The sequence below is a fragment of the Salvelinus namaycush genome, chromosome 36 (genome assembly GCF_016432855.1).
Source record: "Salvelinus namaycush isolate Seneca chromosome 36, SaNama_1.0, whole genome shotgun sequence".
Lineage (NCBI taxonomy): Eukaryota > Metazoa > Chordata > Actinopteri > Salmoniformes > Salmonidae > Salvelinus > Salvelinus namaycush.
In genome coordinates this window covers 21,911,688-21,928,816 of record NC_052342.1, presented here as the reverse complement: position 1 = coordinate 21,928,816, position 17,129 = coordinate 21,911,688, and the positions used below count along the sequence as shown (strand labels likewise).

The 17,129-nt window shown below is 44.3% G+C and overlaps 1 protein-coding gene across 1 annotated transcript; it reads left to right on the top strand.

Annotated features, from left to right (window-relative positions):
* The first annotated feature begins 792 nt into the window (after positions 1-792).
* LOC120030711 (ATP-sensitive inward rectifier potassium channel 10-like) lies at positions 793-11,052 on the top strand. Its single transcript, XM_038976161.1, has 6 exons — positions 793-910; positions 986-1,213; positions 1,501-1,712; positions 3,702-3,833; positions 4,003-4,180; positions 10,634-11,052. The coding sequence occupies exons 1-6, from the start codon at positions 793-795 to the stop codon at positions 11,050-11,052; spliced, it is 1,287 nt and encodes a 428-aa protein (XP_038832089.1).
* The last annotated feature ends 6,077 nt before the right edge of the window (positions 11,053-17,129 follow it).

Below are 17,129 nucleotides of genomic sequence, written 5' to 3'. Positions count from 1 at the left end.
AAGACAGCTGTGACTTTGCGCTGAAAGGGGGCTTTTACTTTGAAAGGGCAGCTGCTGCTCTGTCTGAGAAGAAAAGGATGAAGAGAGAGTGACAGAGAGTTTGGAGCACATTGACAACCACAGGCCTGCATCTGTCCACTTGAAAAATTGTCCCATTTATAACGTCCCTCTCTTTCTATTCCTTTCTTCATGTCTTCCTCCCCCCCACACCCCGAATGTTCCACTCCTGTCACCTCTTCCATTCCTCCCTTTAACAACCTCTCTCTTCCTTTCCGCTTCTCTCCTTTCTCACAAAATCTTTTCAACTTGTTTTTCATCAACTTTGACTTTGCTCAATATTTATCTCTTCCTCTCCCGCTTCACCCCTCCCTCCTCACTCCTCTCCCTCTTCATCTTTCTCCCGTTTCACTCCTCTTTCTCTTCATCTCTCTCCCTCTTCACTCCTCTCCCCCCCTTCACTTCTCTCCCCCCCTTCACTTCTCTCCCCCCCTTCACTTCTCTCCCCCTCTTCACTCCTCTCCCTCTTCACTCCTCTCCCTCTTCACTCCTCTCCCTCTTCACTCCTCTCCCTCCTCTCCCCCTTCACCTCTCTCCCCCTTCACCTCTCTCCCTCTTCACCTCTCTCCCTCTTCACCTCTCTCCCTCTTCACCTCTCTCCCTCACTAATTTCCACCGTCACCCTCTTCCTTTCCCATTTATCCATTCTATCCCCCTTCACCCCCTACCTCACTCCTCCATCATCAACTCCCCCTCCCACCATCCCTCCCTTCTTCCCCTGATAAAGCTGCAGCCATGACGTCGGCCACTCCCCCCTCCTCGCGCGGCTCCTCCCCCCAGAAGGTGTGTCACTCCATGATCCAGACGGAGGTTCTGAAGCCGCTGCTGGAGGCAGGGGGGGCGGCAGGGGTCGGGGCAGCAACGGCGGCAGGGGGGGCCGCGACGGCAGGGGGGGCAGCAGCGGCAGGGGGGGCAGCGACGGCGGTCTGCGCGCTCCGACGGAGACGGCGCGTTCTCTCCAAGGACGGGCACAGCAACGTGCACATCGAGCATGTGAGCGGGCGTGGGGCAATGTACCTGCGTGACATCTGGACGACCTTCCTGGACATGCAGTGGCGCTACAAGCTCTTCCTGTTCTCGGCCACCTTCGCCGGGACCTGGTTCCTGTTCGGGGTTCTGTGGTACCTGGTGGCGCTGGTGCACGGAGACCTGCTAGGTGAGGATGGAGGAAGGGGAGAGAGGGAGGGAGAGAGGGATGGGGGGAGAGAAGGTGGGAGGGGAGGGGTTCTGTGGTACCTGGTGGCACTGCTATGTGAGGATGGAGAGAAGGGAAAGAGGGAGAGACAGAATGCTAAGGTATTTGAGAGCAATGATACCTCAAAATACCAATACAATCAGTTGTACCTCCCCTATAATCTTCAACCCTGACATATTTTGCTTTCCATATCAATCTCACAACCTTACCTCTCTCCCTGTCCCTCCCTTCTCCACCCCTACCTCCAGAGTCTGACCCTCCGTCCAACCACACCCCGTGTGTGATGCAGGTGCAGACTCTGACAGGGGCGTTCCTCTTCTCACTGGAGTCGCAGACCACAATTGGCTACGGCTTCCGTTGCATCACAGAGGAATGTCCCGCTGCCATCATCCTCCTCATCCTCCAACTGGTCATCACCATGGTGCTTGAGATCTTCATCACTGGAACCTTCCTCGCCAAGGTACCTCACCCTTCCCCTGGGCAGATTGATAAGATGTTCACTTTACCATCCATCACATTCATTGATAAAGTAAACCACCACTAAACAGTATGGATATACAGTATTTCACTGAAAAATCTGGACCTACACATCACGTCAAATTTCCAGTGCTATAATATGTGACTGACCACCTGGATTCGGTCTTATGTACCAAAATGTGAAATGGTGTTTTTTTACATTGGATAAAAGTAGAGACTCTGAGCTACAAATTGGTATATCATACACTGCATTTGAGGAACAATGGGAAAGTAATTCTTCTTTGAAAGTTGATCAACTTGTAAACTCACTTTTGAGAAAATCGCCTTTGAATATTTTTGTGTCTAGTAAAGAGCTCTTCATTGTCTACACCCATTCAGCATCGTTCACACCCTCTTAAGCTTTAGCCCCACCCATCTTGTTTCTCTCTCGAAGCGCACACTTGACGCTCTGGCTGATGATTTGTTTAACTCTGGATAACATGAAAACAGCCTAACCAGCTATGCTGGCAACAATTTTATTACGCTTTTTTGCAGATGTTTACTGACACCGGCCATATTTAACGAGTGTTGTACAGTACACACGTCATGTAATGTCAGCTAATGAGCCAGCCAGCTAACGTTAGCTAGTTAAAACAACAATGAACAAAGTGCCAGCAATACCTAACATTAGGCTCTAACTACAAAAGCAAACAGCTCTGGGAAATGAATAATAACGTCCTCTAGGGAGCAGTTAACGTTAGCTAGCTAACAGTACACTTTAGCTTCAGACATATAGCTAGCTGGGTAAATAATGAACCTAGCTAGGTAAACAACGTTTAAGATCACACACATCACATAACGTTAGCTAACGAGCCAGTCAGCTAACGTTAGCTAGATAAACAACAATGAACAAAGTGGCAACAATGCCACAGTGCTGGGAGCTAACCAACCAGGTCCAATATTAGCTAGCTAACATTACACTCTAACTAGAAAACAAACTGCTCTGGGAAACGAATAATAACATCAGCTAGGGAGCCAGCCAGCTAACGCTAGCTAACAGTACACTTTAGCTTGAAATGAAACCACTTTGTCAAAATTAGAAACATATAATATCTGAAAATGTAGCTAGCTAACGCTAGACTATCTTACCTGTATACATGACTTCAAAACTTGATCCTCCAGAAAATGGAGAGCAACACTTATGCAGCTCCACTACACAACAAAACATTTTTAAAAGGCATGTTCGACAGGATTACCAACACAGACTGACGAGCTCAAATAAACAGAAGCCTCTATATGGCAGACCAATCCTCTCTCCTCTCTCGGCATGTCCAGCCCACTCATTATCTCAGCCAATCATGGCTAATGGGAAGGTTGCTCACTTTTTCTGTGGCTTAACCAACAAGGCTCGTAATTTAACTTTTTTATTTGTATTTACAGATGGCATACAAGTTTGTTATTAAGGCACATGAAAGTTCACATGTTCGAGAAGGCATTTCTGCATTTATGTTCAAACGGCTCTGCTGTGAAGTCGTGACTAGTTTCCTAAATCGGGTCACATATGCACTGCATCCATCCACAGTCAACACATACAGCAGTGTTTACTATCCAGCTCTCCCCCCTCTCTCTCTCTTCCTCCCCCCTCCCCCTTTCTCTCTCCCCCCTCTCTCTCTCTCTCTCCCCCTATCCCCCTCTCCTCTTCCCTCTTATCATTCTAACCCTCTATAACATGAATTATCTGCTGCCCTCTCTATCTCTCACTCAGGGTCGGAGTTATCTATATGTGTGTGTGTGTTTCTGTGTGCGTGTTGGGGGTGGAGGTTAAGATGATAGGAAGTTCATGCCCTGTGTGTATTGATAAGGAGACTTACAGCAGGCTGTGCAGCACAATAATATTTACTCAAACCGGATATGTTCCAGAGAGCATTGTGGGTAGTGTAGTTCATCATGCTACACTGTGTGGCTCTGACACACTCTTCCCCATTGTCCTCAGGTGGCGCGGCCCAAGAAGAGAGGAGAGACAGTGAAGTTCAGCCAGTACGCTGTGGTGTCCAATCACGAGGGCCGACCCTGCCTAATGATCCGTGTGGCTAACATGCGCAAGAGCCTGCTGCTGGGCTGCTCGGTAGAGACACAGTGTGTGTGTGTGTGTGTGTGTGTATGTGTGTGTGTGTGTGTCTGTGTGTCTGTCTGTCTGTCTGTGAGAATGACGCAGTTGTCATTTTCCATCGACACTCCTCTTTTCAGAATCCTTGCACATGTCCCCTAACCAAATGACTCCATTTGGCTCCTAGGTGACGGGGAAGTTGCTCCAGACGTCCCAGACCAAGGAGGGGGAGACGATGCGTCTGGACCAGAGGAACGTTCCCTTCCAGGTGGACACGTCCAGCGACAGCCCCTTCCTCATCCTCCCCCTCACCTTCTACCACATCATAGACGACAGCAGCCCGCTCAGAGCCTGGGCTGCCAAGGGTAGGAATGATTATATACAGTAGCTTAATGTTCACATGGTCAGTTATTTGTGTTGTGTGTTCTCCTTCAATTGGTCCTATTTCATGACCTAAAACTTGATGGTTACCAGTTCCATAGGCAGGTATAGTGTAGTTACGGTCTAGTGTTCTTGTCCTATTGGTCCAATTTGATATTACTGTAAGTGGCCTAAGACATGGTAGTAAAATAGACAGGCAGGTTCAGTGTTCTGTTGTAGTAGTGGTGTAGTGAACTACAGTACCTTACAGTCTGTGTAAAGTAGGTGAAGTTGTTGCTATAGTTGACCATGTCCCATGTCTTAATCACCAGCAGGACGAGAGGGCCAGCCGGGGTGTGGGAATGGAAAGCCATCCGTGTGGAGAGACAGAGAAGGGTGAATTTAGGAGATTAAAGGTCACTGCTGTGATGGATAGAGGGCATTTGGAACAGGACCAGGACAGTAGAGGGATGAGGGGGGGAGTGTAGGGTGGATGGTAGGGAACATCATTATAATGATTTGTACACTGCAAATTGACCACAACTATGCCAAAAAAGTGATTGTATTTGAAAATAACCTTTTTGCCGATCCCTGTTGTAGAGGGTTGTGTGTGTGTTTGCGTGCGTGCGTGCATACTGTACATGTGAATGCGTGTGTACACAGCAAATCGGCCAGTGTCGATTCAGAAGCTAAAATCACTCTGTAAGAGTGAAATTAAAACTCAGTGGTGAGAGAGTAAAACAGTCCCATCAAAACCACACCCATCAGTATCAGATTTCCCAGAATGCACTACTGTGTTTTTGCATGTACATTGACTGATTGAATAATGCTATGCTACACAAAGATAACATATATTTTTCTAAACTAATCCAATTAGTTAAATATATTTATTGCACCTGTTACTGAAATGGTTGTTCCAGTTTAAATGGTTTAGGTGGTCTCCTTTATCAATTTCCATTATCCTGACAGTCTTTCTGAATGAGGGTTGAGGGTGAATAAAAATTCCAACTGTTGGATATCCTAGCTCTGTCTCGATTCCAATAGGAATTACACATTCATCACTTTGCAAGCCAGCATAATGTGACTTGCAGGCCTGATGTGGCCTGTGAACCAGGAGTTTCCCAACACCACCGTGCTAGGGTAAAACTAAGCAATCAAAGCAAGGCCTTATGATATATGTAAGTACTATATATTGCCAACGTTGAATTTGAATTATAACATTCGCCTAGGAACTTACTAGGTGAAACCCACAGGCCTTGCTGTGAAATAATGAAATAGTTCAACAACCATGTCTGTGTCACTAACAAATACAGTCATGGGTGGTAAACTCGACAATTCACTCAAAGAGAAAAGACACCCTGGGAAAAATGCAAATGAGACTTTACACCATGCACCATTTCATTATAGTTCACTCCAGTGTAGAGTGAAATACCTATTAGTTCACTCCAGTGTATTCACATTTTTGGGGTCTGGGGGATGACACCGGGAGAGGGGTCTCTCTCTCTCCCCATCTCTATGTGTATGTCAGTGGAATGTGTGTGAGTGGGTGCCAGGGCTTCTCATTAAAAGACAATGGGGGTACAGTCTGATACAGTGAGGGGTGCTGACACACAGCTGGGGGGATCCTCTTACAGGAGGGCAGGCCTCTCATCACCACTAACCACAGAGCTATTACTGACCCATACTGATCCCTGATCTACCTCTCTCTCTCTCTCCCCCCCTTCTCTCTCTCTCTCTCTCTCTCTATAATGGGTCTCTATGTAGTTGAGCCCCAAACTCCTCCTGTTAAATTGACTGTGGTCAGATTGTATGGCATTGTGTTACTGTACACGTAATATGTTTAGTTAATGATGCCTGATCCCAGAGAACACTGCATTTGGCTTTTGGCTTCACACTGTGTACCTTGAAAATGTAAGTAATATCTGCAAAAATCGTAATACTACCTTAAAGTATCAAAATATTGTTACTAGAAGAATCAAAATACTAACAGTACATAATAGCCCGACAATAGCCCCTGCACTATCTATGAATCTATCTTCTAATCTGGCCTCCTCTCACGGCAGCTCTCAAATCCTAATGATGCATTTCTGTGGAAATATCTGCTGCTCTTTGGGGGCACACGGACGGGGAGTTGGGGATTTTGCCAAATACGGTGGGACACTGTCAGGAGTTTCAGTAAGGGGTTACAATGAGTGCACTAACATGAATCCCCTCAGTACACTGTAGTTGTTAACAGGAGTGAGAAGAGAGGAGCAGAGAGGTTGTAAAGGCTGTTCAGAAGAGCACTGTCAGGACTGCTCAAACCAGTAGTCAAGAACAACAGCGACTGAATAGACTAGACAGTCTACCATATCATGCATTGTGTGTGCTTGTCTCGGTGCATACGTGTGTGTGTGTGTGATATTTGTGCGTGTGCGTTTCTATGTGTGTGCGTGTGTTATGAAGTGAGAGCAGTACTGGGTCCAGGTTAGAGTTAAGGACTGTTTTCACAGATGACATAGACTGACCAGGTGAATCCAGATGAAAGCTATGATTGCTTATTGATGTCACTTGTTAAGTCCACTTCAAATCAGTGTAGATGAAGGGGAGGAGACAGGTTAAAGAAGGATTTTAAGCCTTGAGACAATTGAGACATGGAAGGTGCAAAAATGTTTAATTAAATGTATTTGAGTGTTTACCAGCATTTGTAACTTGAGACTGATAATTATCTCTACAAAACAGTTAATCTCATAAAAACTCATAAAAACATAAAAATACTTGCTTGATATATGTTTTCCAGTTTCTTGAAATACTTTGCAAAGGCAACTGATTTCTATGTGCAATTAACAGTAGTGAGCGCATATATTTTCATACTTTTTTGTACTGGTCCCCCGTGGGAATTAAACCCACAACCTGAGCATTACAAGCACAATGCTCTACCAACTGAGCCACATCATCACAAACCACTTGATGTCTCAATGTACTCAGTTAGTGTATTGAACATTGTTTTTCTTCATGGTGATAGAAAGTCTACAGGTTCTAACCTAGATGACCAGCCTATATACAATACAGTAATGTACATTTACATGAAGTGGTTTGTAAGGATGGTAAATTAAAACTGCACCAAAAGTGGTTGTTTTCCATGTTATTTGAAAATATTTAATTTGATGTGGATGTTTTGGGTCTTTGTCCATAACTTTGCAACTTTTGATGTAAATGTTTGAGGACAGGGTTTTGATCTTTTTGGATTCAGGGAAGTTAGGAATCAATATACACAGGCAGTTAGGAAAGCTAAGGCTAACTTTTTCAAGCAGAAAGTTTCATCCTGTAGCGCAAACTCAAAAAAGTTCTGGGACACTAAAGTCTATGGAGAATAAGAGCGCCTCCTCCCTGCTGCCCACTGCACTGAGGCTAGGAAACACTGTCACCACCGATAAATCCACTATAATTGAGAATTTCAATAAGCATTTTTCTAAGGCTAGCCATGCTTTCCACCTGGCTACCCCTACCCCGATCAACAGCTCTGCACCCCCCCACAGCAACTTGCCCAAGCCTCCCCCATTTCTCCTTCACCCAAATCCAGATAGCTGATGTTCTGAAAGAGCTGCAAAATCTGGACCCCTACAAATCAGCTGGGCTAGACAATCTGGAACCTCTATTTCTAAAATTATCCGCTGCAATTTTTGCAACCCCTATTACTAGCCTGTTCAACCTCTCTTTCGTATTGTCTGAGATCCCCGAAGATTGGAAAGCTGCCACGGTCATCCTCCTCTTCAAAGGGGGAGACACTCTAGACCCAAACTGTTACAGACCTATATCTATCCTACCCTGCCTTTCTAAGGTCTTCGAAAGCCAAGTTAACAGACAGATTACTGACCATTTTGAATCCCACCGTACCTTCTCCGCTATGCAATCTGGTTTCAGAGCTGGTCATGGGTGCACCTCAGCCACGCTCAAGGTCCTAAAAGATATCATAACAGCCGTAAGAGACATTACTGTGCAGCCGTATTCATCGACCTGGCCAAGGCTTTCGACTCTTGTCAATCACCACATTCTTATCGGCAGACTCAACAGCCTTGGTTTCTCAAATGGTTGCCTCGCCTGGTTCACCAACTACTTCTCAGACAGAGTTCAGTGTGTCAAATCGGAGGGCTTGTTGTCCGGACCTCTAGCAGTCTCTATGAGGGTGCCACAGGGTTAAATTCTCAGGCCGACTCTCTTCTCTGTATACATCAATGATGTCGCTCTTGCTGCTGGTGATTCTCTGATCCATCTCTACACAGACGACACCATTCTGTATACCTCTGGCCCTTCTTTGGACACTGTGTTAACTAACCTCCAGACGAGCTTCAATGCCATACAACTCTCCTTCTGTGGCCTCCAACTGCTCTTAAATGCAAGTAAAACTAAATGCATGCTATTCAACCGATCGCTGCCTGCACCTGCCCGCCCGTCCACCATCACTCCTCTGGATGGTTCTGACTTAGAATATGTGGACTGTAAACTCTCCTTCCAGACTCACATTCCAATCTCCAATCCAAAATTAAATCTAGAATCGGCTTCCTATTTCGCAACAAAGCATCCTTCACTCATGCTGCCAAACAAACCCTTGTAAAATTGACCATCCTACCGATCCTCGACTTTGGCGATGTAATTTACAAAATAGCCTCCAACACTCTACTCAACAAATTGGATGCAGTCTATCACAGTGCCATCCGTTTAGTCACCAAAGCCCCATATCCTACCCACCACTGCGACCTGTACGCTCTCGTTGGCTGGCCCTAGCTTCATACTCGCCGCCAAACCCACTGGCTCCAGGTCATCTACAAGTCTCAGCTAGGTAAAGCCTCACCTTATCTCAGCTCACTGGTCACCATAGCAGCACCCACCCGTAGCACGCGCTCCAGCAGGTATATCTCACTGGTCACCCCCAAAGCCAATTCTGACTTTGGCCGCCTTTCCTTCCTCTTCTGCCAATGACTGGAACGAACTGCAAAAATCACTGAAGATGGAGACTCATATCTCCCTCACTAGCTTTAAGCACCAGCTGTCAGAGCAGCTCACAGATCACTGCACCTGTACATAGCCCATCTGTAAATAGCCCATCCAACTACCTCATCCCCATACTGTTATTTATTGATCTTGCACCTTTGCACCCCAGTATTTCTACTTGCACATTCATCTTCTGCACATCTACCATTCCAGTGTTTAATTGCTATATTGTAAGTACTTCGCCACCATGGCCTATTTATTGCCTTACCTCCCTTATCCTACCTCATTTGCACACACTGTATATAGACGTTGCCTACTGTATTATTGACTGTATGTTTGTTTATTCCATGTGTAACTCTGTGTTGTTGTATGTATCGAATTGCTTTGCTTTATCTTGGCCAGGTCACAGTTTTAAATGAGAACTTGTTCTCAACTAGCCTACCTGGTTAAATAAAGGTGAAATAAAATAAAATGAAAAAATTCTATTAGAATGATGATTGCAGAGAAAGCGACAGGGCAACAACTCTTACAATTCCAACTATTGAATCCTGCAAGATACTGTTCTTAATTATACAACTACCTTTTTTGCCAAAACAGAGATGATGAAATGTTTTTATTGGGCAGCTAATACATCCTGTAAAGGCCCAGTGCACTACTTTTATGAACAAATATATATGTTTGAAAATAATGTTTTTTGATATAATACATTTTTTTAATTCAGATTTGTAAGGGGGTGCAGCATCCTCAGCACCCCTACTTCCTGCGGATATGGGATTGTTTATGTGTGCCATTCAGAGTGTGAATGGAACTCTTTTGACACCTTGTAGAGTCCATGTCCTGACGTATTGAGGCTGTCCTGAGGGAAAAAGGGGGTGTAACTCAAGGCAGCAGCTACTCTTCTTGGGGTCTGGCAAAATTAAGGCAGTTGTGCAGTGTGCTTGAAGGGGGTGTGTATCTTTACTGTTTGTGTGCTTGATGTTCATTATCAACCTATATAGGCCTTTGTGGTGCAGCTATTTGTGCGTACAATAAGTGTGTGGCGTGTGTTTTGTGTTTGAGAGAGTGTACATGTATGTGGTAAAAGGCTTCTGTCAATGGACTCTGTTTATATCTCCACTTTAACTTGGGTTTTACGCTCGGAAGTGATCAGAGAATTTAGTCCATTTAGTGAATTTAGTCTATTTTGTGATCTGGATTTAGTAGGGAAGTCGGTCTATGTTGGAAAGTAAAGATTATCCTTTTATTGCTATTATCCCATTCTTGCTTTTCGTGATAATGGATATGAATCTCTTTCATTCTGTCTGTGTCCTATGCTTGGAAGTGACCGTGGAATTTAGAATAAATCTGTTTTGTAATCTGGATTCAGTAGAGAAATCAGACGGTATCTTTGAAATAGCGTTTAGTCTTTTATTGTTATATCCAAATGTTTTTATTATGGATCTGTAGTGCTAAATTTGTATCTTTCATTCACTCTACCTGTGTTCTAGGAGGGGGATGGACGGATCCGGATCTGGCAGACTTTGAGCTGCTGGTGATCATGAGTGCCACAGTGGAGCCCACCTCCGCCACCTGCCAGGTGCGCACCTCCTACCTGCCAGATGAGATCCTGTGGGGGTACGAGTTCCCCCCCGTGGTCTCCCTGTCTTCGTCTGGGAAGTATGTGGCGGACTTCACCTTCTTCGACAAGGTGGACAAAACAAAAACCCCGCCCCTCTTCAAACAGGCCCCCCCCCCAAGCCCGGCCATGCACTCGTCCCGCAGCAGCAGAGGGGGAGCAGAGGAAGGACCGGACCCAGAGAAGATGAAACTAGAGGAGAGCTATCAAGGGGATGAGAGGGGGAGGGGCAGGGGGAGGGGGAGGGGGAGAGACAGTAGCCCCCTCAGTGTCCGTATCAGTAATGTATAGAGAGAGAGAGAGAGAGAGGATGGAGGGAAAGAGAGAGAGAGCATGAATGAGATGGAATGAGAGAGTTACGAGAAAGGAGAAAAGAGAGGAGACTGTATGGAGATTGATAAATTATCAAGTGAGAATAAAAAGTTGAATGAAAGAGAGATGAGCTGCTCCTCTGTTGGGAAATGTGAACACACACACACACACACACGCTCCTTTTTTGGACTTTAGGCATTTGTATCGCCCCTTGTGGTTGGAAAGGATTCAACAGGTGATAACCTTCAAAGGAACAAAATACATCCCATTTGTGTCTACTGTCCTGTAATCAAAGATGGACCAAGAAAGCTTTTTAAACTTAATTTGTCTGTATTTTTTATAAGAAGACTTGTGTGACTGGAAAGGTCAAGGTTGACTGGTTTACCAGGACAAAACATGGTTCACGAGGACATAATCAAAAGAACCATGCAGTGGAGGTTGCTGAAGGGAGGACGGCTCATAATAATGGCTGGAATGGAGTCAATGGATTGGCATCATGTGTAAACCATGTGTAAACCATGTGTAAACCATGTGTAAACCATGTGTTTGATGTATTCAAAAACATTCCACTTATTCCACTCCAGCCATTACCACAAGCCCATCCTCCCCAATTAAGGTGCCACCATCCTCCTGTGTAATCATGGTACTGTTACTGTTTTTAACACAGAAAGGTACTCTGTCTGCAGGACATGAGAGTGGAAATACTGGAGAAAATAAAACACATTACATTTTTTATGATATTGTATGTATACTGTATGTATCTGTCCCTAACGATGCGATATCCAGCAGTACTTATTCACCTGAGTATATGCTTAGCAGGGTTGGGGTCCATTCCATTTAAATTCCGGTCAATTCAGAAAGTAAACCAAATCCCAATTCCAAATGTTCATTGTCACTCATTGAAAAGCACTGAGAAATGAAATGGGATTTTCAGTGTACTTCCTGAATTGACTAGAATTGAAATGTAATTCATTCCAACCCTGATGTTGAGTGTTTCTGTTATTTTTTTTTCCACTGGAATATATGTATTGGAGATGTATGTTAACAATACTAAAAGCACTTTAACTTGATGGTGTATGTGTACACAAGCATGTTTATATGTCTCAGTCAATGTGAGTGCGAGACTGCATGTATGTGTGTTTTAACATATGGATGTTCATATGTATGTACTTGTTATTCCTCCTTAGACTGTACTTCAATACCAGATCACTCCAGTGGTCCTTCTAAAACGTGCCTTTTGATGTGCCAGTGTCTGTGCAGTCGAGCATCAGATTTCAATATCATATGGTGTGGTTAGCTGACATGTTAAACACCTATCCATTCGTTGTGAGATCTGGCAGGCGTCTGCAATGAAGTCAGGCAAGAATGCTACCATTGCCGGTGATTGGTTATAATGTGTTGGCCAGGCCAGGTCCCATCTGTAATACCGCAACCTCATCACCTTAACAGATAATATACTATGAAGTGTTGGCCAGGCCAGGTCCCATCTGTAATACTGGAACAGATAATATACAATGAAATGTCTGTTTTTAATAAAAGTGCAGATTTACAACAGCTCTGTATTGGCCCGTCTCTGTCAAACAAAACCCCCACACCTGTGTCGGTTTCCGTGAAAGCAGCACTGAAGGAAACATGCACTAAAGATATACCATATGGTTTTTGTTGCTGTACACTTGCACAATGCACTCTTAACCCCAGAGTGCCGCAGGTAGGGGAAAAGTAAAAATTGTAGTTTTTTCCCCCTAGAGAACGATGGAGCTCTCAACGTTTTCCAGCATGAGAGCCACTCATTTTATTCTAGCTTTCAAATAGGCACATTCTCCTCTTCTCTTCTCCCCTGCAACTCTTCCCCGGGGTCTTAGTGTACAAGAGAAAGTAGTGCACAATGTTTCCTGTTAATATACCTGGTAAATAATGGTTAATAAACAACTCTAATGGGGGTCCTGTAAAATCTGTGATTTCTTTCCCAAATGTAGTTCTCAGTAGTATTTTTCCTGGTTTTAGTTATTATTTTTTCACTCTCAAAATTACAATTGTTCATAGAGAAACAACGGAATTGGATGTTCTGAGCCCATGTCAATGCTTAAACCACACCAGAAGAGACATTTTCTAGGCCTGGAAGAAAACTAAAACATTTGGAGTGTAATTCCCATCTGGGTCGTTAATCTAGTGTGCCATCTAATGTGCAGGTCTTGCTATGGTTTTGTATTGCTGCTGCTCATTTAACGGCAAAGTTTGCTACCAACAAATAATATATACAAATGATATACTTCTGCCAGGTAAGCAGGCTTTGCAGTTAAAGTTTAATTGAGAAGGTTTTGGGGAAAGCATTTCTGTCAGCCCACAAGATGATTATCACATTACAGTGGCAATTTTAGCATGTCAATCTTGGTTGGGCAAACAACCCATTTTTTTTTTAGATGCTTGCCAGCGAAGCCACTACACAACTCTAAACAATACATGAAATGCAGTAGAACTGTGACAAACGGTACCCACAAACATTTAGGGTCTACATCAAGCTGTCCAGAGAGTGGAGCTTATGGCTGACTTGCTTAAAAAATATATGGTTTCAGTTGACTCCTTGTTGATTTGTGTAACTGGGTAAGAACAGCATTCTCCTTCAATAATAATTCATGTCGACATGAGTTTAGACTTTTGAACCATACACAAACATTATTACATTCATGTTCAGTACATTCACAATGTTTGTTCTGATATAATTAACACTTAGCTCTAAGTATAAGCAAGAGCACGCAAACGAGCTGCGATGAGGCAGGCCTCTTCGTTCAGCTATTTCGAAATGGATAGTGACAGAAACTCAGATGTTAGTTCAGATAAATTTAGCAATTCAGCCTTAATTTATTATTCTTTAAATCACCACAGAGAGAGAGACCAGCGGTGAGCCTACCATTTTAAAGATTTGATTAGTTCTATGTGGTCTAAAAAGGTAGGACAATACAATCACGAGCATCCAATTGTACAGACAATAAACAGACGCACTGACAGCGCATTGCGCAAAAAACAACCCCTCTCAATATGGACTGTAATTACATGGGTCTAATACTCAACTTTTTGTTGAACAAAAATATTTGAATAGGAAGAGACTATCACTGGCAAACATGGTTACGAGGAAGGGATACAATAATATGTTGTTGGATCTGTAACTTACCACCCTCCTCGTGGAGAAAAGGACCAGAGATCATTATAACACACTAAGTAAGAAAAACAATTAAATGCATCATTCTAGCATTGCCTAAAATTATTAATAAGATACTAATGAGATAGTCCTATATAAGCAATACAACAATGCAGATGTACAAACTATGGCATATATGACGATAAACCGTTAAGAAGCAAGCCGTAATTTCGATTAAGACATGAGCAAGCTGAGACGGATGTAGGCACATAAGCAGACAATGAAAGCTCTTACAATGCGGGCACGTAAGTAGACAATTAAAGTTGTTAAAAAATGTGAAGATGAGATTTCTCTAAAACAGGCAATAGGCTACATGTAGGCTACCTCACCAAGTCAGAACAGTAGGCTAAGTTCTAAGGGAGAAAGGGACCACATTCTTAGGGTGAGAAACATAGGCTACTCACAGTTTACTATACAACATACACTTAGTATTACTTTCTTAGCTACAGTATACATATCTCCCCGGCATATTACATCATTTATGCAGCAGCTTACTAGACGTATTTATGGACTCACCATTGTTGTGATGTGCTCACTTGAACAGGAAGTTGGCACGGCGGTCCTTCTTGTGGGCAAACTTCTCAATTACTTTGTCATCAAAGTCTGGCATTCTCTGGATGAAGTCATGCTGGATTGACAGAATGGACAATGCATTTAACCCTTTCTGGCCCACGGTGGAAACCTTTCTCTCTGACTCTGCGGTTGTCATCGGAGTGGTTTGATTTTAAGAAGAGAGACCGTGTCAGATAAGTGATCCTGCAGGTTGTTCTTGTAGAGTGATTTCAATAAAGAAAGTGTTGTCTTTTTTTGCAGCTCAGGATGCCGGTAGAGAGTGGACAGCTCTGTTTTCAACTTCTCCTGGTTGCTCACAGGCAATAGCCTGGTATCAAATTGGAGTTCTGCGGTCGGAAAAGGTAGATACGCCGGGAAAAATGAGATGTCCATCAACTTTGCTGCAATTAAGTGGTGCCTTTCAGAAAACCTTTCTTGCACATGAGCAGAGATTGTGTCGCATGCCTCCTTCATCACGGGTGTAGTGTTAGGTTTTCTCCACCTTGGTTCAGTGGCATCACTAATGGCCAGAGCATCACTAATGACCAGAGCATCCTTAATGACCAGTGCATCACTAATGGCCAGTGCATCACTAATGACCAGTGCATCACTAATGGCCAGTGCATTAGTTTGCTCGCAAATGTTTGAATGTTCACCTTGAAGTTGTTGATTGAGCGAATCCTGCTGCATCAATGGTTCGTTTCTGCATTATGTTGTACAAAACATCCACCTCTGGCATGACCAAGGAAAAGAACTTGAGCAGTTGCAGAAATGTGGGATCCTTGAGTTTCATGGACAGGCCATAAGCTTCGCTGATGGTGATCTCATCCCATCCATGCTGCATGCAGATGTCCTCCATGCCCTGGGCCAGTGTCTCACGGTCCTGCAACACAGCATTGACGGTTCTGCTTTTGAAGTTCCATTGTGTACCCTGTAGTCTGGGGACCCGTCTGTTCGTTGATTCTGCGAAAGCGGAGAGTCTTTTGGGTGAGCCCGTGAAAAAGATGGAAAAGGAGAATAGGTCTGCAAAAAACACTTTAAGCGCTCACTCTCCCTGTACAACGTTGCTGAAGTGTTAAATTCAGTTGGTGTGCGTAACAGGGCACAAATTGCACATTTGGGTAAGTCTCCTTCAGTAGGGTTTGGACACCACGTACATTACCACTCATCACCGTTGCCCTGTAGTAGGTTTGTGCAGCCAGCTTCTCCTTGACATTAAGTGGCGCTAGGACTGGTTTGATGGTGTTGGAGAGAGGCCAACACGGGTTTTGTCCTTCACCTCTACAAACTCCAAAAACCTCTCACACACACTGTTGTCTGGTAACATGTAGCGCAGCACTATTACCATCTGTGATTTACAGGAGACGTCAGTGGTCTCATCTGCCTGTACAGACACAAAAGGAGTCTCAGACATCTCCTTAGCTATAGCTTCTCTCGACACTTCGTACATACAATCCAAAAGTTTGTTTTGGATCGTGCTTGATGTACACTTAAAACTTGGTTGGTCGTCATAATGCCTTTGTAGCCTGTAATCTCCTTCACGCATGGTTTCAAAAAAACACCTGAAATCGCCTGGGTTCAAGGAGTCGGCCATCTCGTCATGGCCCTGCAGTGCTGTCTCACAATTGCCACACAATTTAATGTATGCTATAATTGTGTCAAGCACGTACCTATTCTCCTCAATTTGTTGGTTGTGAAGGTCGATGGCTCGTCTATATGTCTAGCTGAGCCAGTAAGATATCCCTCTAGTGTTGTGGGGGCTGTGCTTTGGCAAAGTGGGTGGGGTTATATCATTCCTGTTTGGCCCTGTCCGGGGGTGTCATCGGATGGGGCCACAGTGTCTCCTGACCCTTCCTGTCTCAGCCTCCAGTATTTATGCTGTAGTAGTTTATGTGTCGGGGGGCTAGGGTCAGTTGGTTATATCTGGAGTACTTCTCCTGTCTTATCCGGTGTCCTGTGTGAATTTAAGTATGCTCTCTCTAATTCTCTCCTTCTCTCTTTCTTTCTCTCTCTCGGAGGACCTGAGCCCTAGGACCATGCGTCAGGACTACCGGGCATGATGACTCCTTGCTGTCCCCAGTCCACCTGGCCTTGCTGCTGTTCCAGTTTCAACTGTTCTGCCTGCGGCTATGGAACCCTGACCTGTCCACCGGACGTGCTACCTGTCCCAGACCTGCTGTTTTCAACTCTCTAGAGACCGCAGGAGCGGTTGAGATACTCTTAATGATCGGCTATGAAAAGCCAACTGACATTTACTCCTGATTATTATTTGACCATGCTGGTCATTTATGAACATTTGAACATCTTG

Excerpts from the sequence above, each read along its gene's own strand:
- LOC120030711 (XM_038976161.1), top strand. The coding sequence starts at position 793 with ATGACGTCGGCCACTCCCCCCTCCTCGCGCGGCTCCTCCCCCCAGAAG. Across the intron at positions 1,713-3,701 it reads CTGGAACCTTCCTCGCCAAG|GTGGCGCGGCCCAAGAAGAG; the intron begins GTACCTCACCCT and ends CATTGTCCTCAG. Across the intron at positions 3,834-4,002 it reads GCCTGCTGCTGGGCTGCTCG|GTGACGGGGAAGTTGCTCCA; the intron begins GTAGAGACACAG and ends TTTGGCTCCTAG.